The sequence below is a fragment of the Pholis gunnellus genome (genome assembly GCF_910591455.1).
Source record: "Pholis gunnellus genome assembly, chromosome: 20".
NCBI classification, from domain to species: Eukaryota; Metazoa; Chordata; class Actinopteri; order Perciformes; family Pholidae; genus Pholis; species Pholis gunnellus.
The window spans coordinates 17,672,263-17,698,070 of record NC_136547.1 but is presented as its reverse complement, the minus strand read 5'-3'; the positions used below and the strand labels follow the sequence as shown (position 1 = coordinate 17,698,070).

Here is a 25,808-nt window from a genome sequence, read left to right as displayed (position 1 = left end):
AGATTAAAAAAATATATAAAGTTTGACTGTATGTTCTGTAGCAGGTGATCTAAATTAGATCAATTTCAGTAATCTTCCTGTCACTGGCAGCTGGTTTTTAAAGTAAGCTAGCACTGGGAGGCTGTCCTCAAACACACACACACACACACATATATATATATATAGTCTATTTTAGTCTATTTCATGCAATCAACAACAGATGTTGATTGTATTAACTTTGATATATTTATGTCTTGGCACAAACCTTGTACTCAAAGGGAACCATACATCAGTGATTAGCATTGCCAGATGGATGCGAGCCATACACTATAGTGTCTCCCTATTGTCTGGGCTAGTTTCCTTCACACACTACAGCCAGACATGTTCTGTTCAATTCCCTGTGAGTTCAGTTATGGCCGAGTCGGGTCCGGTTCTGCTAAGTCTTCCTAATACACGCCGACGGGAGTCCTCAGTCGGCCGGCTAGCACTGTAAACTCATCACGTCTCCCGATGGCTTTCCAATGCCTCGTGCTCTCCACGCTTACCACAGTCAAATAAAGGGATTAGGTAGTAGATATGGGCCTGTTGATTTACTGCTACCTCTCTGGTATCTTGGTTTTTCTCCGCATTTTACGATGTGCGTCGTAAAAAAAGGTTTTTGGAGAGGGATCCTTTGTCGCGCTGTGTTGCGTGTCGGGGGCCGAGGCCACGATGGCTATCAGGGGGCCGTCTCAGCAGAGAGCCCACGTGTTGTCCGGCTGAGGTTTACAGGCCGGTCTGCTGTGCTTCCTCAGGCCCCGTCACGCCACATTCAACTGCACTAAAACACACATGGCCTCTTAGCATGCAGGGGATCAGATCTCTCCCCTGTTCTCTCTCTTTTCCTTGCATTGTTTGCTGCTGTTTTATCCCTCGCCGAACATAACTTGTTTTCATTTGCCTTTGTTCGTCCTTTCGGCTGTCTGTCATCCTCCCTCTCATTCGGCGACGTGCCACTTGGGAGATTTTCTTTGTAAACTTTTGTCTGTGTTCTTCTGTTGTGTGATGTCTCATTAAAGAAAGCCAAACTTCTGTTTCTGCCCGTCTCGCTCTTTAGCTGGCGTTTCGTAACTCATCAGACCTTTAATCATTCTCATCCTGTTTGTGTACCTTGGTGAATCCTTGTCTCCGCCGTGTCTTTTAATATTAATTTGCTTTCATCTTTATTCAAATAGCTTCAGCTACCGCGACCTTCAATTGCCGATATTTCAATGCCGCGGCTAGCATGTCTGGAATGTAATTTAGTGTGTTTGTTGTGCTCTTGGCCATTGTAATAAGTCTGCTGAAGTCTGCCGGTGTTCGACATCACCTTGGCAGTGTTATTTTGAGAGGTGTAATGGAAGAGCTTAGCTGCGGCTGTCTTATTGTAATAGGCCGCTAAGCAGCGGCTCAGGTTTGGCGGTGGGGAAGGGTTAGGGGTGAGGGTTGAAGGGAGTGAGACCAGAATGAACAACACAGCACTGGTCTGTGGCGCGGGGTCCAAGATATACTAACCGACATCCGCCGCTACATGTCTGTCACCCAGCTGCTCCGACAGCACCGACCCACAAATCTGTCTGTTCAAACGCAGACAACATGGAGAGTGGAAGTGACGCTCATGCAGCGATGTTGAGCTCTCCGCCTCCTTCTGTTCCCCTCTGCAGGGTAGAGGAGGCCACGCCTATCGGAGTCTTCCTCGCGACGCGAATGGCTGGACCACTCAGTTCCAGAGAGAAATGACTCGATCGTCCCTGAGCGCCAACCATCCAATGGTGGACCAATGGCTGGACGGACAGGAGCAGGTATGGAGGTGGAACGTAATACAAAAAAAAAACAGAGCGATTTATTCAGGTTTAAAGATGCGAAAACATAAGCAAGCGTTAGCGTGCCCACATCCACATTAAATACAGTTTGCATGCAGGCAGGCATGGTAAGGACAGTTTGAAGTGTCCCAGCAAATCCCTGGCCTCACGTCACCTTACATAAGATTGATCATGAAGAGCGCCACACTGTGAGGAATACAGACTTGACATTTGGGAGAAAGAGAACACTGGTATTGGTTCGGTACTTCTTGGAAAGCACCCTGAGTTGAGGCCTTATAATTTGAAGAGATAAAATTGGATCGTACATACTGTCACAACATTTTTGGCAGGTGTTATTATCTGCTCACAAGAATAGTTTACGCGCCCACTTGGCAGCCCTGTTGCGCTAATAATATTTCCCACTGAGTGACAGTAACATACTGTATAACATAAGCCATGTGGCTGAGACGTAAATCCAGAGCACCTTATTAAGCAGCAATAGTGGACTTAGTTCTTCGGCATGGCTGCAAAACAAAACGCATCACAGGCAGCATTGTGTCATGATGCATCGTACCCTGCCACGTTACAGCGGTTGTAAGCACAGTAGTGACAGATGACAGCGAGGTGGTCACATCCCCACTGACTTGCTCACTGCCCAAGCCCACTAGAAACAGAAACGGTGACTGACATCAGACTTCATACTCCTGCTCCACGTGGCGCTGCTTTTCATAAAGTAACACGCGCACATTGTGAGCCACTGCAGGCTTGTCTCCTCACTTCACACCTCCCCGCTCCGTCGCCACTTTGTGATTGTCTCACTCTGCGACTGGGCACCGCCACTCCCGCGGCCTGTCAGAGGAGAAGGAAAAATATGTTCCCTTTTAAAAGTTATTAAAAGTGACAGAGGCTCTCTGCCGGGAGAGCAGAAATGACCTTGGGAGGTGTCGGACACGCCGAGCTCGACGTGAAGAGGAGTTCTCCCAGCTTGCGTGTCAGCCTCCGCCTCGGCTACCTGCTCTGACCTATGTAGGAAGTGTTTAATCGATCCCGCCCTTCCAGTGAAAGCATGAGAAAAGAGCAGAGAAAAGGTGTGAAACGTAGTGATATGGAAAGAATAGAGAAGCCAATGCACATGTAATAAAAGAGTTGATGGACATTCTAGCTGCCTGTGTGGTATTTCATTCAGCTCGCCAGGGTTTCTCACCTGGATGTCTGGGCTTTGAGGTCCTGGGTGGTCTGTTTGAGTTTCTCGCTCTAGTCTCAACCTAGGAAATCAACCTGGCCAAGGTTGTGTGTCATCGTTACGGGAGGCAAAAATAAAGTGTTTTCATTCTGGAGAGCTCTCTTACAGTGTTTGTCTCTGGCTAGACAGTCTGTCAGGACAAAGCAATGTTATGAAAAAGGAAGCTATCTTAGTGCACTGTGTGTGTTTTGTCTGGCTGAAGCTGCTGCAGTATTTCTCAAAGAGGAAGTCTAGCCACGAAACACACAAACTTATTACAATGAAAAACAACCAATCTGCACTATATGTATGTGTATGCAGGAGTTTAAATCAGCTGGACTCTATCCACTACTTGATTGTTACTCTATACGTGTTATTGATTTACCTGAATAGTAAAGGTTGAGCTACGCTTCTCTCAGCTTAAAGACGACACAAACTGTGCAACGTAAATGTCAATTTGTCCTAAAATGAGATACCTAAATCCAAGATTACTGTAATGTTTCCAGGTTAATACATATAAATCAATATCTCATGAAATATAAGATTCTTATTTTCAGAGCAGGAGGCCCGCCAACACCAGTACAGTGTGTAAACATGTGATGAATAAGTGCCAGTTTAAGCATCCACCCGATAGCTAATTCTCGGCGCTACCTGAGTCTTTGTAATCTGACAGTTGTACGATTTAAGATGATTCACAAAACACAAATCCGCTCATTAGAGGTGACACGGCGACGGCTACAAAGAGGCACGGCGTTGCCCGGTTGTTTCTTTCCTTCTCTGTCTCTGTATCTCCGGCTTGATCGCTGCCTTTCCTTCCCACACGTAACCGTTTGATACTTTGTCTTCTTTGTCTGTCTGACGGGCGGCCAGCGCAGCAGCATCGCATCGGAAGATAAAAATACACGCCGTGGGTTAATTAAAAAGAATTGTGATCAGTGCTGGAGCGCTGGCGAAGATAATGAGAGTACACACACACACACACACACACACACACACACACACACACGCACACACACACACACACACACAGCTACGTACACACCATGTTTTTAGGAAAATCTCACCAATTAGAAGTTGTTTGTTTATTATGGATTATTTTTCTCCTGTACTTTATTATTCTGCTTTATGAGAAAAGATTAAAGCAAAAACAAAGACAACTAAGAAACTCTGTTTGTTCTCTGAAACATCTGACGCATTCTTTACTTTCTATATAATGTGTGTGTGTGTGTGTGTGTGCATCATGCTCCTGCAGCATCTTTTCTTAGCTCCCTGAGTCACACTGTTCATAGGTTTTTTAAGCACTTCTTCCTACATCTTCTCTTTTTAATGGCGGATGTAGGTGAAGCAGCTCTTTTGTGACTCTTAAAGTGTTTCACTCCACCATTCATATTTCAGCAGCCCCCCCCCCCCCACCCCCTCCGTGCTATAAATTAGGAATATGAAGTCAGGTCGACTAAAAATGACACATTGGCTTCTGTGCTTAAAATACCAAAGTGGTTGTTGAACCGACTGTAGAAGCTGTGATTCTGTCACCACGAGCACACAGACGTGACAAACTCAGCGAGGGATTTGAAGCGTTGTGTTGCAGGAGTGCTTCTGTCAGCATTTTATTACATAACTTGACTATAGATGGGGGCAGTATTGTGGCTGATTTAGTTAATCCCTCTTTAAATCTGGAACCTTGTGATTAATCTTGATAACGAGACGATTTCATGGATTTAAAAACGAGTTCGGTGTCTCTCTATAATGCAGTGGTTTGTGTTTGTGTTTTTTTGTCCAAATGTTCAGCGTACAGCACTGATCACGAGGCTGTCTCGCCGCTCTAGTTATATCTGGAAAGCACGCCTCACTTGTCTAACAGTATGTTTATCTAAGCAGTCAATAAATTCACTTTAGTGTCAAACAATTCCATCTGAGACTTTGGGAGCTCCAGCCGTTCAGTCCCTCGCCACCCTTCCACACACACACACACACACACACACACACACACACACACACACACACCGCCTGACAAATGTGGCGTGGAGAAGAGCCCGCTCTATACGCCAAGGCCTTATGAGTTATTCTTTATATAAACAGCTGACATTAACGTTGGTCTATTATCCCACTGATGAATGCTAATGGGCCCTCCCGCTCAGCATCACACGTACACACACACACACACACACACACACACACACACTTACGCTTACACACATTTGGATCTGGCTGAGTGCCTCTCCACTGTATTATTGTGCAGCCTTGATGAGGGACCGGAGGCCATTATCATGAGCTGTACCAGAGGCAGGAATGACACCAGCTGTCAGTCACAGAGGGAATTTAACCCAATCACAATGGCTCACATGGAGGGAGACAGAGACGTTTGAAGTAAACCCAAGAAGTTCAAAGTTTAAGGCTTTTAGAAACAGCAATAGGCAGAGAGACATTTGTATTACAAACACTGATTATGATGTGTCATTATAAATTGTCAAGATAAATTGATTTGTTATTTGTTGGCTGACTGATCCAGCTTTGAAAATCCGTTTCAAACAGTCATGCCCATAACAAAATGAGAGAAAAAGCGAGAAAGCAAAACTACAGCGTTACATAACAGAGTCCAACACATGTCTGAGTGGAAGCAGCTCAGATCAGACATCTTTGATCGAGCCTCCAACTGTGGGAAGTGCCTCCCTCTCTCTGTTGTCAAAATGAGACACCTTGTCTGGCGAGTTTTAAAGGGAACCAAAGTGGCGATGTGCCCGGCTAAATCACCGAGCCAACATGTTTAAAGGAGTTTGTTCAACTTCGAGCCGGAATAAGAGGAGCAGTGCGAACACACCTCTTAGAGCTGGCGTCAACGATTTCTCACCCAACAAACACAGATTGTGCGTTTGTGAACTGATTTCTCACCTCAGTTAGAAGCCAACAGTTGTTTTACAACAATGCGGCTTTATTTCTGCACATTTAAAGTGTACTATACAAATAAAGCATAGTGAATGAATGCATGAATATGAATCAAATGTTGTTTTTTCTCAAAGTGTAAAATTTCGAAATCCTTTTGAGAAATAGCTTGAAGGAGTAATTCCAGTATTTGTCAACCTGAGTGCCATCGACATCCTTTTGTCTGACGGTGGAGCAGCAGCCATTTGACCTGTAAGTGGATTCTCTCTGCTACGGCGCCTAAAACGGATCCCAGCTTGACTTGTTTCATCAACAATACAATGAATACGGTTGCAAACAGGTTCTGAAGTGGGGAATCTCAACAAACCTTGAGGGGGCCAGCTCTGTAAGTTCTCATTTAATTACCTACGCAGTAGTTGGTGAGTGAACGCAGTGTATTCTCCTGACTAGCTTGTTGGCAAAGCCCACACAGTCTGCAGACCCCGAGGCGAGCCGCCGGCAATGTTAGAGCAGTTGAGCATGGAGAGCAAACACAGCAATAACCCCCAAACTCATGGCTGCCTGACGCAGTCTCTCTTTCTGTTCATACCTGTCCCTGTGAGAGACGAACACGGTGGAACGGGTGAGGTCGGAAGAGGACAGCTCACCCGTTTCTCTTCTCTCCAGGGCGATCTGGTGGATGCAGTGTGAGTGCATTAGGGTTCAGACAAATCAGGGCTGATGTTTGATCAAGAGCCGGTCGGGGGTTTTGTTTAGTGCAGGCGAGCGCACAGAAAAACAGCAGCCCACATTCCAGAGCGGCTCAGTCAGTCCCGTTGTAGTGTCCTGGGCCGTATCCTTATCCCCTTAATTGTCCCTGGAACTCGCACAGGAAGGTCAGCCGGCTCCAAAAAAAAAGTTGCAGGACTAGATGAGAGCCCTTTGTGCATGTTGTCTGTAGAAGACCATGTCACTGTGTGCATGAACTCACCAGGAGCTTTCTAATTGCTGCTCAGTTTACCTTTACCTTGAGTATAGACTGAATGTGAGAGTTTAAGCTGTACATCTTTAAGTGGGGGACCCAGGTGGCAACCCCTGGGTCTGAAAATGCGGGAGTGCCTTAAACTTCATTTTTTCTCCATTTAGTAAGTTACGGTCCCATTTAGAGTTAAATAGATCGTAAAGCAGGGGATGCTTTAGGGCGGGGCTACCTTGTGATTGGCAGGTCTCTGCACTTAGCGTTCGGTTGTAGTTAGTTCCGCCCTCTAGTGTCACTTCTGGTTGCCAAGATGGCGTGACGTCACGGTGACTCCGTCCACTGTTTTTATATGCAGTCTATGGGTGGCCCGTATTTTCCTCGTCTGCGAGTGTTTGTTTGAATGGCAGCTCACCAGGGACGCTCCAGTTCAGCCTGCATGGGACCTGAATGAGAACAATGTAGCCCGGAGCGCCACAATGGCCCCTCCTCTCTTAATTAGCCATCGCCACTGAACCCCTGCAGGAACTTCATGACCCCTGACAGACCAGAGCCCAGGCCTGCACTGCTTTTTAAGCCTCATTGAGTTCTGGTCACCTCCTCCTTTAACCTCTAAGTGGGCTTGGGAAGTTAGCTTGAGCATTTGACATCTATACCTTCCTGCACTGGAAGCAAGCAACATGACAGCTTTCTCACAATCATATATCACAGCATCAATAATATCACACAGGCTCTTATTCAGTCTGCTTATCATATTCCTGCTTCAGTTGTGCTCAAAGCTTCTTAAGTTCTTGCAGAACTTTGTTGGATATCTGAACTTGTTGTTGCAGGTCTTCACATATTTCTCATGGCCTCTTGTCCATAACCCAACTCTTTGCTCAGCTCATGAACTTCCTGTTTCAGGGCTTGATTTTGTCAAACACTTTAGCTCTTTGGTCGTCTGAATGTCTCTATGCACACCCTGCTTTTGTTGTCTCATGGTATCTTTTTTATTTGTGAAACCTTCGGTTTATTTCTTGCAAGGTATTTTATTAATTATTTTAAACATCGTAGTTGTATCGAGCGGCTTCCGGGTCTTGCAGACCTTTATTTAGCTGCTGAGATTATCATTATTTTGCTGCCCCATGGCCTCTTTCTCTGCCTTGTTGTTCAGGTTCAGTCTTTTTCTCAATGTCCTAGTCCTTCAACATACTCTTCACCTCTTAACTTGACGCAGCAGGTCAAGGTCTTTGTCGAGGGCGTCGTTTTGTGCGCTAAACACCACGTTCTCGATTTTCGGGGCTCTTTTTTTCTTGTTCCAAGAGTATCACTTTTTTCTGTTCACGTCCTCAAACTAATGTGGATGTAGAACTGAGGCGGATCACATTGTCATCATTTTTTCAGGTGTTTGGTCGTATGAATCTCTGCACCAAATGTCATGAAAATCCATCCGAGTGTTTTGACACGTTTCACCTAAAGTCACAAGTGTCAACCTCATGGTGGTGCCAGGACGTAGGTTTGCATATGGACTGTAGGGACACCTACTGATATTTGGGCAAAGTCACATTATCTTTGGAGTGAGCGCACACACACACACACACACACACACACACACACGCACACACTGTTGGTGTGATTTAGTTGATTCATTCCACAGCAGGGAAAATAGATTGTAAATGAGCAATTAATGCTATTTAACGTCTCATTATTAACTTAAGATCTTTGTTAGAAATAAATGGCAGTGATAATCGCCATGAACCGTAACACATGTGTGTGTGTGTGTGTGTGTGTGTGTGTGTGTGTGTGTGTGTGATTTATATTGAGTACAAGACAGTTAATCATCCACCAGCTTTTCTGCCCAGAAGCTTTTCTCACTCGGCTCTCTGCGTCTATTAGCATTCAGCAAGGCTCCCCTCTCACCTTCACACACACACACACACACACACACACACACACACACACACACACACACACACACACACATACCAGGACCGACGGAGAATGTGAATGATAGAAATAAGTGCTTAACAATTCAGAGAAACTTTCACAACTTAATCCCAAGCACATAACACAGCAGACACATATAGTTCCCAAGGACAGCATGTGAAAAGGCCGCCAGCAGGGGACCGGAAGAGAGGAAAAGCAGAAAATGTTGCTCCACTCAGAATTGGGAATCAGCCTCTTTGTAAAGTAGAAGGAAAAAAAAGGCTGTCATCCTCTGTTGTTCCATGACAAAGTTTCGTGCCACGTTTGGCTTTTCTTTCCCCTCCGAGCAAGATATCTCTCATTTGTTCTTGCTCTTCTTCGTTGTCTTGTCTTCCTTACTTCATTGAGGATCGTGCAAATCATGTCTCGTCTCTTATCTCGTCTGAACAGGAGAGGAGGCGGCAGGCTTTTTTTTTTTTGGAAGTTGCCAACGCTCCCCTCTATCAGCTGTACTGTAGCCTGAACATGTTTAACCTGTCTTGCTCTGCAGGCTGCGTGTGTGACTAGACAGTTCAGATTAGAGTTTGACTGATTCAGGCTTCAGACGGTTGATAGCAATGTTTATTTTTTATTTTCTTTTATATATATATATATATATATATATATATATTCCTGAAAGCTTTTCAAATTTAACTAATTTAAATGCAATAGCTTCCCCCTGAGAATCAAAACATTGTTGCTTTTTTCTTTAGAATTATAATTCTGTCAGAATAAAAAAAAGCTTCTGAAAAGGCAAATGGGAAATTAAAGTAAACAACAACAACAATAAAAGTGTGGAATGTAACCAATATGTCGCATTAGTTGATACTTAGTCATCGTGATATTCAGCTGTTAATAAAACACTTGTTTCATCTTGATTTATCTGCAAGGCGACATGTCTAGTTCCAAACGTAAAGACACATGTCTGTGTCCTTCCTCTTGGCGCTGAAGCTGTCTTCCTCGTCTCCTGTCAGGTCATTAGTACTCACTGAGCTATGGCTGCTCTTCATCTCTTCCCTCTCGTCTGGATTTTTCCCTCCAAAGTGTGCACTCGTCTGCTCGCTTCCTCCTCTTTCGGCTCCCTCTCTCTCTCTCTCTCTCTCTCTCTCTGTCTCTCTCTCTCTCTCTCTCTCTCTCTGTCTCTCTCTCTCTCTCTCTCTCTGTCTCTCTCTCTCTCTCTCTCTCTCTCTCTCTCTCTCTGTCTCTCTCTCTCTCTCTGTCTCTCTCTCTCTCTCTCTCTGTCTCTCTCTCTCTCTCCGTGGTTAATTACTGCTCAGATGTCGTTCCCTCTTTCCCGTCCAGCCCATCACTGCTAACAGCCCTTCAGCAAGGCTGTCTGCGCTCAAGCTGTAAACACATCACCTTTCTTTTGACAAGTTTTGTTCGGTCTCTTTTTCTCACTTCAAAACACTAAAGACGAGTAGACGTACTAAAACAGGGGTTTTCAGGGACAGGTGAGAAATCGTTTTTTACCTTCGTTGACCGTCACTCGTCTGTCCCTCCGCCCTCCTCCATCCTCCTTCCCCTCTTTTTTTTCATCCACGCCACCTCCGCAGCATCAGGGTGGCTTTTCCCTCTCCGCACTGCCGGCTGTGAACGCGTTAATTCTCGATTAGGGTTCGCGCTTTCGCCTCCTCTGATTTGCTCCGTGGAGGGAGAAATCACTTTCTCAATGAGAATAATTGAACACGGGCAGGGGGGTGCCAGCTCATTACCCACAAATCACAGGGAGCAGGGGCACCTTAGCCGAAGACAATAATGACTTCAGGGAATAAAACGGGGGCCGCCAGCGTGCAGCCAAACCAGCGTGGGCAGCGGAGAACAAAGCTGGGAGAGGAAGATGCACACTCTTCACAGTGTTTCTTAAGGTGAAATCATTTTGTGCTTATCTTCCTACATTTTCAGTTGAATCCAATTACTTTTTTTTGCTTTCCAGAGGGGTGCAGTGACTAGGCTTCGGAGGGGAAGCGCTGAGTCTTTTGTAGGAGCAGCATGGCCTATATTCATGCAAGATTCTGCTGTTGTGAAGTTAATTACGCCCCTCTGGTTGGCAGACAGGGACAAAAAGATGTCTTCCTTAAATGATCATTCAAAAACAGCAAAACCTGACTCAAACTCGAAGGACAAGAGAGAAACAAATATAAAAAAGCCAAGGAAAGTACATTCTGCAACAGCTACGGCTAAAAAGCTCTTTTTATGCCCGACACTGAGGCACTAGATGGACGTCTGTGATTGACAGTGCCAGATTTCCCACAGTGCGAAGTCATTCACTCCTATTCATTTGATTTCTCTCTACTTTCTCTCACCCTCTCTTCCCTCACAGCTTTTTGAAAAAAAAAAATTATATGCCACACATTTCCACTCTCCGCAGAGTGCCAAATGAGTCCACTCTGACACAATGAGGTCCATTGTCACAATAGGCTTTTCGCTCTGTTTTATGGGTCCCATTGGGGGGGGGGGGGGGGGAAAGAGGCAATGCTTTTAAGTTGCTGAAGGAATGTAATAAGGCCCCGGCCGACAGTAAACATCCACCTCCCAGGGCCACGGAGAAACAGGAGACGGGCTGCTTCACCACCTCGGCCAAAGAGACCCGTTTCCTTTGCATCGGCCGGAGAACAAAAGGGGTCACAGTTGGATGCGAACAGAGAGGAATGAGGTGGTTTCACTTCCAGAGCCAAGGAGATGGAGGAACAGAGAGCCTTTAAAGAGAGAGGGTGAGAAGGGGACAGATGGTGGAGGGCCAATCACTCCATTTCGGGTCATCCCGTGCAGATGTAGCCATGGTAGCCAGACACTTTGTGCTGCGCCACCAGGAGGTCTTATTTGGATTCATTCAGATATTGCTCCGTTCTTCATTGTGCACCATTTTTGTCTAATTTCACATCAACATTTGATAAAGAAAAGCCTTCAGCAACACATAAAGGATGTATCCAGAACGTTTGTGGCAGTGAAATAGTTGTAAAGGTCACGCGGCCTCATCATGATGAAGATGTTACAGAGGAATACTTTGTATGCGCGTCCATCAAACGTCAAACGCTCCGTCAAATTGTCCTTGAACACCTCGTCATTCGAGAAGTGAATATGAAGCACAGATGCTTTGGTGTTCTCACTTCAGGACAGTATGAAGATTAACCTGCGGAGACTTTAAATTAGCTTTAAGTACCGTGGATAATCAATCACATCAGACATAGTGCAAAGCAGGTGGAAGTACAAAGAACATAGTTAGAAATGTCTTCTGACAGGAAGCTCTGACAACTCAGACTTCAGCATTGAAGATAAGGATGAGGATGATACTGGCATCTTCTTTGATGAAGGAGTGTGATGTCTGTCAGCTCAAGCTAAAATCTTGGGTGTTGGAGCGTCCCACCAAGACATTAATTCACCACCCGGAAGACAAATGATGTCACGCTTGACTGCAGTAGCCTACCACAAAAAAACGTACTTTAACTTTCATCGTGGTGCCACTTTCTTCCCGGTGATACATTACCTGTCTCAAGCTAGTTTTAATCCACTTGTCTTAAATGAAACAATTGGAGACCATCTGGAATGTGTGAAAACGTTGAAAAATTAATTATTACATTTTGATGACAGTTTTGAAAATCTTCTGCAGTAAAACGTGCAAAACCACTGGCATCCTTTCACCGTCTCAAGGGTTTAAAGAGGGTTTAAAGAGCCGAGACTGACTATATACTGTATATATGTGTGTGTATAGATTTATTTGTTTTTTTATTTTTATTTTATTTAATCTTTATTTTACCAGGATATTCCCATTGAGATATAAAATCTATTTTTCCTGGCCAAGACAGCATCAAAAAGTTTAAAGCATCGAGCAACACTAACAACAGCAACATGTTAAAAAAACTATGTAAGAAATTTCACAAAAATGAAACTTAAAACACATCAAACAATGAATAGCCGTGTTGTTCAGTATGTTTATGTACATATAACTACCACTATATGTGATTACATGAATGGATTAATATATAAATGTAATATAATGCTTAATTGTCACAATTAAATGAATCACAAATGAAATAAGACATGAATGTTACATATATTTGTGTATTTATTTATTCATGAATTCATTTACATTCAGGTTTGGCCTTTAATAAAACCCTCCCTATCTCAAGGCCGGATGCCCACATTGCTTTTAGAATAGCCCAGATAGCATTACTGTAATGGTGTCATCGTAGCATGGAGCACCTCTGTAATGGGCCGCCGTTCTCCCCGCTGAGTTTCCCATTGGAATTCTCTCCTCTTTATGTTCTCTATAGACAGGCCATGGGAGCCTTTGGTGGAGAATTGCACCCCTGCTGAGCTCCATCACAACATACTCTGATATTCCCACATGTAATCATGATTTCAACCAGAACCACGCTGACAGCCTTTTCCATTTAGGAAACAGTGGAGCGGGGAAACAGCAGTTGCTTTGCTTGTTGGGAGGGCTTTATGTGTTGGAAGATGTGACTCCTGCTGCTGTTGTTATGCGATTGGCTGAAACAACAACAGATACCTGGATATGTAGGGACGCCTACGGGTGCCCTGGGTTTGAGGTGTGTTTCTTCACGTGCACAGTGTTTACATGCTGCAAATCGACTATCCACGCGCCGATCCGTCTTGTTTGTTGTGGCACTGATGATTTCCCCGCGCTCTTATCTCTGTCAGTGATTGCAATCACTTGTTGTATTTAGCAAGTCAATTATCTTCAACTCTAACTAGCACGCTTCTTTGATCAATCGATATGTCTTCAAGTCACGGGCAGAGCCACGACGTATGCAGAAACCCAGAACTGTTGACGTTTGTTTGTGTAACTCAGACCCCCCTCAGGTCCGTTCTCCTACTTCCCTCTCACCCCCCCCCGACACCCACCACCACCTCGGCCCCTCCTCCCTGGGTCCGCCAGATTACCGCGGATCTACCGGGGTCTTTTGGGACCTCTCTTCATTACTGGCCCTCCACAGGCCCCTCATCTCCACACGGCCCTCTTCATTTAGCCCTGGCTGAGAGCGGGGACTTGGCCAAATGGCTTTCTGTCTCCCCCTTATCCAAGAATTTCAGCTTCCAATTAAAACGAAATGGAAAGCACCCCCGCGCCTCGCCCCACACTGCTCCCATGACGCTACAGATGAGCCCCCCCCCCCCCCCCCCCCACCAACCTGCTCAAACAAGGCAGCAAACAACGGCTGATCTGTGGAGAAGACCGTTCACCCTCTGTAATAACTCGCCGCAATGTGTACCAAAGCTTTATTTGCCACTTGATTATTCATAGTTCAACATCGTTCACCCTCATTCTTCATTTCCTCCGTCTTCATGTTCAGTGTATTTAGAGTTCGAGGTCGCAGCGTGTTAAAACATCCGTATAGAAAATGCATGAGATCCTTGTGTGAATAGCTGCACTCCCCATTTTATTTCCCAATGCTGCCATTATTACTCGCCGTTACAACATTTGCATCACAGTAACCGTTTGTATCAGATGCTTTTCAGATGACAATTTGGCAGCGCGGGAGAGTGCAGCTTATTGGCAGCCGCCGCGCGACTCAATAAGTCAGTGTGATTCTGACTCACGTAATGGGCTACCCAAAAATAATAACAAAAAAAAGAAAGAAATGTGTTTAATTGCGATCCAGACCCAAACGGCGGGTGTTCTCATTGAAATTCAAACACCCGCTATTATTTCAACGGGGGTAACTTTTGCTCGCTGACCTTCACAGTTTGAAAGATGGATTAAACGTTCTGAACAGTGGAAAGCAGACTGTCCTCCCGCTTAATAAGCTCAAAATGATGATTAATCTGTGAGAAGCACCACAGAGCTCTTTTTAATGCATGGATAAAGACCCGGGAGTCAGATGGGACCGGCTGCTCAGCTGGGCTGCGCACTCAACCCCCAGGATTATCTGTTCAGAATCACCTCCCTTCACCTAAGCCAGGTGTCTGGAAGGTGATAACATCCCTTTTGAACAATTTCTTCATGCACCAGAAACTGTAAATCTGCTTTAAACACCCCCCCTTTGAAGTGCTATTCTAATGCAAAACGCTGTGCACATTGGGACTCTTTGAAACACTTCCACTGTATTCAAACAACATTATTCACACGGCTTGTTCGGGGAAGAAGTGCTCTGGACAAAAGCCGGTGACGATAACTCAATTCGCAGTCTTTCCTAACCGTTTGAACCTCCGGCTCTCCGGTACAGGAGCGGTCTGCTCCGGTTGCGTCTGTTATTGATGAGGTTTGGAAAAAGTCTCGGGCCTCCCCGTCCGCTTTGAGCCTTTGTTATTGACCTGGTGATTGATTTAAGCCCTCATAATTAGCAGGCCTAATTTAATTAAAGTGCCATTTAACGATACAGTGGGCAAAGGCAAAGGCAGCTGTGTCATTGATAGATCAGTCCAGGCCTGATATGAAACAGGCGCTGGCAGATGATGTATTCGGCACAGAGCGGGTCTCTCACTGTCGGAAGGGGGCAGAGACAAAAGAAGGGATAAAGATTGCAGTTGAGAGACAAATAGGGAGAAGGAGTGGAGTGCAGAGAGAGGAGGGCCTTTGTTTTTCCAAATATCAGCCCCCAGACGGCACTGTCCGCCTCTCGTCCCCACCCCTCCACATCTCGCCGCCCTCCGTCCTGATGTGGACAAATGCGGCCTCACATCTCTGATCTAATTTGCTTAACAGCATTAGGAACCTGTCTGTCCCCGTAATGTGCTTCAAGTAAAGCCACATCAGAGCCGGAACGTTCATGAGCCAGAAGCCATGTCTTCCCTAAACAAAACAAAGAGAGACAGACGTAAAGGCTGGAGAGCTTACAGTATACCATGCATATCATTGGCAGGAACATGTGTAATTGAAAATGGAGATATGTTGGGGCGTTATCAATTAGTTTTCACGATATTGTGATTGATATTGATTTGGATTCTTATTTAATTCTGACTGAAAGAAGTGAGGTGGTATTTTATGCTTTTTTTAAATTAAGAAAAAGTGCCTGCCATCCACAAGATGAATGTTTCCTGATTTATGCGATATAGTGCTGGCATTAGCTGATTATATCGCCTCGTGGTGCTATCAGCAATGCTATCAAAAGGGCTGCACTCATAAATGTATTGGTCAGGACTGTTGAGTAAGTCCAAACTTTGCTGTCAGGACAGGATGAGCGGAATCCAACCAAAAAAAAGCTGGTTTCTTCAAAAATGTGGTTCCAACTCGGAGCAGGTTCTTGATACCCAGCCCCACTCCCCACCGTCCTAACCTAGCACAACAACTCAAACTTGACTCCCTCTCGACACCATCAAAAGGAATAGTACATGTAATCCGGAATGCCAGTGCTCTCCTTTGAACAAGGCTGGGGCCCGTGGGTGCAGGGGTGTGAAATATGAAAGACAACACATGTCCTCATCAGAGGACAGCCGCCGCCTGGGCTTCTCAACTTGGCACACAAACACAGGACCGTAGTATCGTAACCCCTCTCTCTCTCTCTCTCTCTCTCTCTCTCTCTGTCTCTCTCTGTCTCTCTCACGCACACATATACAAAGCAAGAGAAAGCAGACACCGGGGTCACGCGGCTTTGATTTTCTTCCAGATCTGCAATTTCCAGGCCAACGGGGAGCTAATAGCTTGCCAAACAAATGAAACATTCATCGGGAGAGCGCCCGACACGGTCTCTTCACATCAACAAAGTGAATCCTCATCGCATGCGTATTGAAATCCCCATTAGCTTACATCATCGGGATCCATAAGATCATAACAATATAAAGAAGATAAGAAGGTATGCTGGAACTGGTCTTTGCCTCCCTGCTGACAAGCATTAAGTGCCATTTAGGGAACTTGTGGGTTGGATGAAGGAGGACATTATGACCCTTCATCATCCACTAACCAGTTTAACTCTTCGCTCAGCCTTTTATGATGCTCCCCCATCCCCAACATAAATGTAAATAAGTGTCCCATAATCTCAGTCATTGTGACGTATCGGTTGTTTTAATGGCGTTGGAGTCCGACGGGCTGCTTGGGGAACGAGGGGTTAAGGAGGGCGGAGGGAGGGGTCGGGCCGGGTCTTTGGGTGCAGCGGTCACGTCCAATCAACTCACACAGGCTATTTTTGTGCGTATTTTGGCAGTTTCCTCTGAGGAGATGGACACGAGGGAATAAAAGAGACCCTCTGTAACAAGCAGAATAATCCATGTACGGTCAATTCTGTTGCAGCTATGGCCAGCTCACCCGACACACCGCATCCATCTTGGGATCATCTGTGGGTCAGATTCAGGTGAAGAATCTTTGCGTCCAATGGCGCGAGGCTTATTTTAAGCCGCTGAGTGATTCAGCGGGACTCTGGCTCCGGTTAAGATGGAAACATATTGGTAATTGCTTTGTGAGGTCAAAGGGACTTTAATAGGACAATTAGGAGTTATTACCGGCGGCTTGTCTTCGTATGTCAATGCCATTGTGCGATGCGGCGGCACTGTGAAGTCCTTTTTTTCGGTCTTGTCTGTTGTACAGTGTTTAGTCAAACTGCATTAACTGGAGGTAATGAGGGTACAATTATGGCTCCTTAACCTTTAGTGAGGGAGAGGAAAAAGCCTCCGCCTCTGCTGCTTTTTTGGGGTTCTTTCTTTCTTTCTACACCTCTGCTCCCTGAAAACAGATTATTTTCACATGTTGCCGTCGTTTGTTACCTTTGGCTCGAGGGGCGTGTGTCACCTCGCACAATTCATAATTTGTATTTTTCGCTGGCTGGATAAGGAGGGAAAGGCCGTCTTTGTAAATATTTCAACAGCCATTTTGCTAAATGCTCTGGTTAAATTGCTTGTTTCCTTTATTTTTTTTCATTCAGCGGACACGCCACAGTGTTCATTTCTTGAGATACTTCTTTGGCCTCCATGGTTCTGCTGGTCACAAGCGGTCCCCGGTTGTAAGAGAACGCGTGGCATCGTCCGACACGAAGCTGTCGCACAGACCCTAAAGCAGGGCTGGTGGCCAGGAACACACCACACGCCGTGACCTTTGAACCTGTCCTTGTAAAGCCCTTGATGCCAAAGACGAGCTCGGGAGGGAGTCCCCCCCCCCTCCTCCCCTCCTCTTCCCCCAACAGATACATGTTGTACTCGCCCATGGCTAATGGCATGACACACTCTCACACAAGCGCACGCTCACAGTAGGTGTCCTTTAGGACAGCGGTTGATGGAGAATGACAGCCCCTCAACACACACCCTTTGCCCCAACCCCCAAGCAGTGGGCCTTAATATGTGTGTGTGTGTGTGTGTACAGTGTTTCTTTCGTGAGCAGACAGCTGCTCCCTCCCTCCCTCCCTCCCCCCCTTCCACTCTTCGCCTCTCTCCTTGGTCCTCTCACCGTTCTAACCTGTCTGTCTATTTGAAGGTAACAAGACTCTGCACTTTGCAGCTCTCCCCCTCTCTCCCTCTCCCTCTCTCTCTGTCTCCCCCCTCTCTCTCTCTCTCCCTCTCTCCCTCTCTCCCTCTCTCTCTCTCATATGGGTCTCAATAATCTAATGCTGCAGCTGTCCGATGGCCAAGCCTTCGACCCTTGCTTTTTGCTTTCCTTCAATCTTAAAGAGGCTGGTAGATTTTTTGGCCACAGATCAGGGAGGAAGGGAGGGAAATGAAGCGAAGAGAGAGTGAGAAAGAGTGTGAGAGAGAGAGAGAGAGCGCTAGGAATGAGTGCCATGGAGAGTTGAAAAGCTTTGTTGCTTTCCCTCACTCCACTGGTTACCAAGAGATCAACAGGGTGCTAAAAGCACTCAAGAGGGAGGAAGAAACGGTTTTTTAGAGAGGGGGGAAGTGGTAGATTCAGAATGATGGAGAGAGAGAGAGAGAGAGAGAGAGAGAGGGGCCGAGAGAGATGGATGTATATCTAGCCCGTGCCTCTCCTCTGCTGTCACTCAGTGCACGGCTTTGCCACTGACACGAGGAGAGACAATAAGTGGGCTGGAAGTGAATATAAAAAGGAGAAGGCTTCTCCTGCTGGCCCTGGTCACAAGGAGACGCTGACCCCTGCAATTCTGACTCAGCTATCAGCCGCCACAAAGGTCCTCAACTGTCAACTGTCAAATGTCAGTCTTAACAAGTCATTATTTATCATGTTCAGCCTTATGTGTTTGTCTGTTCGAGTAGTCCAGAGCCTCTAATGAGGAGGCTGTGCCCTTGCTGCTTGGATAGCCCCGTTGTTGACTCTAATGAACCACAGTGGCCACTATTAGCGCTGCGTTTTGAATCCAGGGTCAGGTGTCAATCATGCGTTTGTGTTGATGGTGGACATTTACTGGCAGTTAAAGCGTGTTGTTCAAATATGAAGAGTGAAAATGTGCTCTCAAAACACGGGCACAAAACCAGTAGAGTAGAACAGGCGTGTTATGTGTTTAAGCTGGATATTATGGCTGTTCGCTTCACTTTAGAGGTGCTAAACATTTGTACGTTTTTTTTTTCTCACAAAAACATTACCGTCCTTTCCGATGCAGTGGAATGATTCCACTTTCATATCTGAACTAGTGCAATTGTTCCACAGATATCCTCGCAAGGGAAGTCAATATCTGAAATCCGGAGCGTGTGTGAGGCGGATCGCTGCACTTCGCAAGTTCTCGAAACAAGTGAAGATCTCACCCCGTTTGCAGATTCACCCCACTTTTAACAAAGCTGTCAAACCCATTACTCTCATTCACAACTCATGTTCCCTCCTCCACTGACGCTTGCTCGGGTTTTTGCTCCCTCTCCTGAAATGTCTTTCCTTTAGCTCATCTTTTCCTTTGGTGTCATTTTCACCGTTCCTTTTTCACACCAATCCTCCCGGATATAGCTGAATAGAACTATCACCGTGCTCCAGTGCTGCTCTCTTACCTGTCACATTCACACGCTCACAAACCGCTCGCACTGTGCTTTTCGGCCTGGTGCGAGGTGAGGAATCTCTTCACCTTGGTGCTCTGACGGTAATGCTCCTCTTTCCTCATTCTTTACCTCCTCTTTGTTCCATCGCATGACACGTCTCTGGTTTTCCTTGTATTCCTGCAGAAGGATGCTAAGAGGGAACCCACAGCCGCTTTCCACTTACAAATGAACGGACAGCAGATTGTTGCTGCGAGCTGCTGAAGTTAATTACACGTCACTTTATTTTCAGCTCTCCCTCTCAGATCACTCTGCGGTCTAATGAGACAAAGACGTCGAGCGCCGTCGCCGCCTTCATTTTCTCGCTGAGCATTATATAAAGTCATTTATCTTTTCATACCACAGTTTCTCACAATCCCGGTTTACAGCATATACTTACAGCATAGGGTCTGAAATGTATTCTTGTCCAATTTCACCTGCCTTCTCCGCTCTACGCCCTCCCGTCTTTATTCATGGGCTCCCGCAGGTGGTCAAGTGCTTTGTGCAGAGCACATATATGCATAAAGAAAGCGGAGCCAACCTACCTGGGGGGGGGGGGGAGTTTATCGAAGACTCTGTGAATAACGGGCCCCGCGAGGCACCTGGGAACTCAGCTGACACGTAATTAAAGGCAGGGCTGACTGATTGACTGGCTCATTTTCATACCGAACGGTTAAGAGAGGGGAAACAGACAGGCGGGCTGAGTCGAGGTCTCTTAAGGTAGACGGCTGATGAAAGTTTAATGGCCACACTCTTATCAATAAATAGAGGGGAGAGAGAGTCCCTCTGTGTCACGCCCCCGCGTGTCACCAAAGATATCCCGGGCTCTGAAAAGAGGTTGAATCCATTTCCATAACCAAACCAGGATGGCACGAGACCTATTTGGATGTGCTTGACATTTCAGCAAAAGAGAGAGATAGAGGAAGGTGAGGAGTGAGGGGCGGGGGAATAGCGGCGGCTAACAAAGCGTTTCAGCAGACCCTCCCACCTGGGGGCTGACACACACACACACACACACACACACACACACACACACACACACACACACACAAAAGCAGTAGAAGTTACGAACAGGACTGGAAGCAAAAAGTGAAATTACGTCTTTTTAAATTTGAAATGTTGATGCTCAGTTGTTGATGAACCTCCCGAGCTCCTCCTGTACTGTAGCTAACCGTCAACAGATGATGACTTGGAATTGGATTAGATATGTCTTCCTCCCATTCTACATGCAGCATGTCAGCACTGCATGTGAGTGCCTTGCTCAAGCTGTACCGCCCCCATAAAGAGAGCTCAGATAAGGGTTTTATAACCCATCAAGGAGAGCATGAGGCTGCTCTCCTTCCCAGAGCCTAGTTAAGCCCTCAGACGTCTGGCCGGCCTGTAAAAGCCACCGCCTCCCGGCCTCCGCTGCCTAATGGCCCTGAAGGAAGATGAGTAAATGAAATGAAAGAGCACGAGAGAAACAAATGACAGCGGGCGCGACCACTTTCCTTCACTCTAGACCTGATCGCATCACCGCAAAAAAAAAAAAAGGTGCCACGCCCCGGGCCAGACCTGATTGATTGAGTGGGAGCAATCGATCAGGGCCACTTTGTCAGTACAGTCGCTGAAGTTTTTGGCCGGGGAAGGTTGTTTCCGTGGCGGCATCGGCGCCGCCGTCTGTGCTCTGCAGAAAGTCTCTTTTGATTTAGAATTGAGGCTGTTACTTGTTCCTGCAGGTAATTGGATTAAAAGCCAGAGGAGCGCAATAGGCAGGAGAGAGGGAGATGCAAGCACTGCCAAATAGAAATAATGACATTGAGAGTGTGTCTTTTACTTTGCCGGAGCAGTCTTTTAATGATTTATCCTGTCTTTTTTTTCTTCTTTTTCTTTCTGTTTAGCAGGAGGAGGAAGAGCGAAGGAGACAGGAAAGGAGGATCGAAAGGATAGAGCCAATCGGGAGGGCCGATTCCTCATTGGAGCATTCGCACGTGTTCAGTCTAGAGTGAGTGATCAACAACAACCCCCCCGACCACCTATATGACGCACAGCGTGTCTTTGGGTTGCTTCACCAACATTTTTTTAAATATATTTGTTTACCCGTTCTGGTATCTGCTCATGTAGATAGTTTTGATCTCATTTGGCGAGATAAGAGATATCTTTCTCAGATATATCTGCCGCCACAATAGACTTTTGTTTGCAGTGCTGTTCCATTTAAATAGATACCACGGCAGTGTTCCTGCTTTCATGGGAACTATTTTGTAGAATAGTAAATTGAAATCCTTTTGAAACAGGGTGGCTGCAGGAATCTGAAAACCTGGGCAGACAAAACACAAACCATCAACATGTCTAGATAACACCAGAGAGAGAGACCAGAGATTTTCATAATTTGAGCTTTTTATTTTTGACCTTTTAATTAATACTAGAAATGTTAATAACTGCCAGCGCATCATCACCAGACACCTAAACACAACCATGTCACCGCATGACAAAGCAAAACACAACGGCCACGCCTTCCTCCATCAACATCGTCCCACTCATCTGCATCAACGCTCGCTTGTGCTCATTTGTCTTCACGTCTTTATCTACACAAATTACCCCCCCCCCCCCCCTCTACCTTCCACACACGTTTTTCAATTAATCCGTCCACTTTTAGCACAACGATCTGATCTTAATCTCTTAATTGGAGTCTCCATTTGGGTCCCTAATCGACCCTGAGGTCCGCCAGCCTGACTTTGTAATGAATGACTTCATACAGACAACACAATGCAGCCTCCACCAATAAGGCCGCACCAACCCCCGTCCCATACATCCCATCAAGGTCTTGTCATGTTTAACTGTGTCGTCTTTTATATCCTGCTTTTCTGCATTTTCTCGTCATTGTCATTTTCTTGTCGTTGTTGTTTTATTCACTCGTGTCTCCCCCCGTGACTCCTCCCTCTTCTCCTCCCCTCGGCCTCATCCATCATCGTCCTGCAGAGGCCTGCTGAAGCCAGTCGAGGTGTCCAACGGAGGAGGGCCCCTGGGGATCCACGTATTGCCTCTCAGCTCGCAGGAAGCCAGGTAAAAGAAAAGGAAATCTGAGCATCGATGCAGCTCAGTGTACAACAATAGCTAGTTAGTTTCAGCATCGCCTGCATCCTCTGTTTTGAAGCCCCATGGATGTTGCTTTTTATTTCACTATCACTCATCATTTCTCTAGTTTCTCTTTAATCCCCTCTCTTTACATGTTTGCTCCAGGCTGTCTTTTTCACTGACTCTGATTCTCCCGTCCATATATATATATATTTCTACTATTTCTGTGAGTCTCACAGTTGAAACACCAGGCCAATGCCCAGCAACGCACACATCCGAAAGCTCGGGCAGCCCCCCAGTGGGAAAGAGAGCAGATGGAAAGCAGCACTGCGTCGCGTTACGCTTCTCTTTTATCCGAACCTATATGTCCTCAGTCACAACGCGTGTCCACACCGCTTTGAAGGTGATTCGGCCTTTTTCACCGCTTTTCTTTTGACTTTTTTATTAGTCTTTTTTTAAACGATGAGGAGTGTCGATGACAGAGGACAAGAGGAGGAATGCATCCCAGTTTACAGTTATTCCAGCAAAAGAATAAAGGGCAGAGGAAGCGGCCAGATGTAATCAAACTAAAAGCTCGTGTATAACACAGATTCCCCGCTGCACGCCAAGGGACTGGCACACCACCAAGGTGATTGTGACTACTCAGCGCAGGGAGAGGGAGGCAGGGCAATGAGGTGAAAAGACAAAGTGGGGAGATGGAATGGGATGACATTTGAGAGAGAGAGAGAGGGAGAGAGAGAGAGAGAGGGTGGCTGTCATTGAAGATTGCTGCGTGTCATTTCTTTGGGACACTAATCCCATTGCTGTTTATAACCAAGTGTCAGGAAACTATATTTAGCTTTGACCTCGTGCGATTGACTCCCTCATAAGCTGTGGCACTTTGTGAGTTATCCTGAGTCAGAGGAGGAAAGCGGCGATTCATGATGAGTGGCACCGAGCAATATCGCTTAAATTAAAGTTCAAATCCAGCTGTTTATTAGCTATTATCCCCGAGCTCCTCTGTATCCCCACACAATCAAACTGCACCTTGCAAGATACAGCAGTAACGCCGCATGGCTAATCAGTTTCTTCCCCGTCCGCTAAGGTCGGCACCAATAGCCATCAGAGCCTTCAATTAACTTCAGACATGATAAGACTTAGCGTCTGGTCAGTGGGATGATGCTAATGGCCTGGCCCAGCTCTTTTCCTGTGTGCCGGGCGCTAGGACAGGAGGCATCGCGCTCAGCGGGCTGTCATTAGTGTTTAGACCAGGGCCACGGGGGTCAGACTGGCCGCAAAAACCAGACGGCAAACAAGCAACTGCAGGCGCTCCAGCGTCGCATTCTGCTCCACCGTACTGACATCAAGTCAGATCCAAGCAGGAGGGAGACACAGCAACAGGAGAGAGCTCGGAGACTCTGTCACTCCTGCAGACAGTATCTCTCTCTCTCTCTCTCTCTCTCTTTCTCTGTCTCTCACCCAAAAATGCACAGACCCTTACCTGCATGAACTTACACCCATGCAGTCTGAACAGTACGGCCTTACAATGAGCAGTGTGTTCCCACACAGACTCTCGCCGTCTCTGTCTGTCTCTCACATGCACACAGTTTGTGCTGCTACTTTGACTGCTGTGCACACAACAAATACTGTACATCTGCAGACACACATACACACACACACAAATACACACACGGCCCTGGCAGATGCATTCTTTGCTTAATGAACTTCTCATTCCGTGACCAGTTTCAATTGTAAACAAACTGCGGACATAATTGCCGCGGATAAATGGATCCTGATTGGATTATTATTTGATTAAAGGCAGTGGATGAGAGCAGGTGGCCTCCTTCAAATCACTTCTCAGCACTGCCGCCCGGCCACAAGATGGAGTCAATCCATGCAACGTGGCACGATGCGCATGCTTGTGTTTTCGGAGCAGTGAGATATTCTCAAAAGTTTGCAGAGAATCGTCTAACTACAAACTCCTGGTGCTCATATCTGACACCTAATGTATTCACTGACTCACAGCCTGTGAGAGTGCCATTTAGGTTTTGCTTTAGCTCTCCTTTTTTCCCCAAGAACTTGATAAATATCTCCATTAAAAAAAACCACCAGATGAGGAGGAATTGAGATGGCGGCAGTGCATTACAGTCATCACAATAATAGTGCTTTTACTAAATCATCATCTTCCTCAAATCTCTAAAAGATGCCGCTTTATCCACCAATCCTCCCCTGCTGCTGCTTTGAATACTGATCAGGGATCAACTGAGACTCCTTCATCTACTGCGTCTGGCTTGCTACCAGATCAGAAGTCATTAGAGGGTGTCCGTGCTGTAATCTCCATTCGCAATACTTTGTTTTCAAGCTGCCAACACTTGTGGAGATAAAGCGCAATCATGTCCGCTTCTGCGCCGCCCGCAATTACTCTCTGTTCAACACACTTAAGCTGACCTGGCTCAGCCGGCTCAGCCACCGAGAAAGAGGGAAGGGCCTTTTGTGATCCTTAATTTGGACTCGCCGCTGAGGCCGTTCACCCCCATTGAGGAGGCGAGACGAGTCTGCGGCGAGGAGCGTGGATGTCCACGTTATGCAGCCAATTAGGGCAATGTTCCGAGAGTGGCCCCGTTTGGCTGAAATGCTAAAGAGCTCTGCAGATCTGCCCTTGACGTCCGCGGTACAGGGTCACAATTTAAATGTGCTGTTGTTTATGTGTCCAGTGAAACGACAGGAGGTAACTGAAAATGACAAAGAGCACGTAGCCGGTGTCCTTGCCACTGATAAGCTGTTGATTTGCAGTGTTATCTTGCACATCTGAGTTTGGCTTCTAAATACTTCTGGCTCTGATATATTTCATCAGTATTTTTAATTTCCCAAAAGTAAGCCCTCCAAACTTTTTGTCAGCTTATGCAAGGACACCAAACGTTTGCACTCAGTCAGTCTACCTGCTTCCTCAGGCATCCGACGCCTCGGAGACGGATGGAGTTTGTAGTTCTGCTGCGAGAGCACACATCAGATCTCTTTGCATGTGGTTATCCTCAGGGCCTAAAGCCCCAAGGAGCTCACTGATGTATTTATTTAGATGGGGGGGGGGGGGGGGGGGTTTTGAAGGTAAAGGTTG

General features: G+C 46.3%; 1 protein-coding gene across 5 annotated transcripts in view; it reads left to right on the top strand.

Annotated features, from left to right (window-relative positions):
• The window catches only part of LOC306712399 (partitioning defective 3 homolog), a 305,150-nt gene that overhangs the window by 112,436 nt on the left and 166,906 nt on the right, over positions 1-25,808 (top strand). For 2 of the 5 annotated variants that reach the window (XM_079181657.1, XM_079181655.1), the window contains exons 5-7: positions 1,662-1,799; positions 21,541-21,644; positions 22,619-22,702. In XM_079181657.1, coding sequence (XP_079037783.1) covers positions 1,662-1,799; positions 21,541-21,644; positions 22,619-22,702 — 326 coding nt within the window. The remainder of the gene's footprint in view (positions 1-1,661; positions 1,800-21,540; positions 21,645-22,618; positions 22,703-25,808) is intronic. The other 3 variants (XM_079181656.1, XM_079181659.1, XM_079181658.1) reach the window with 3 other exon arrangements.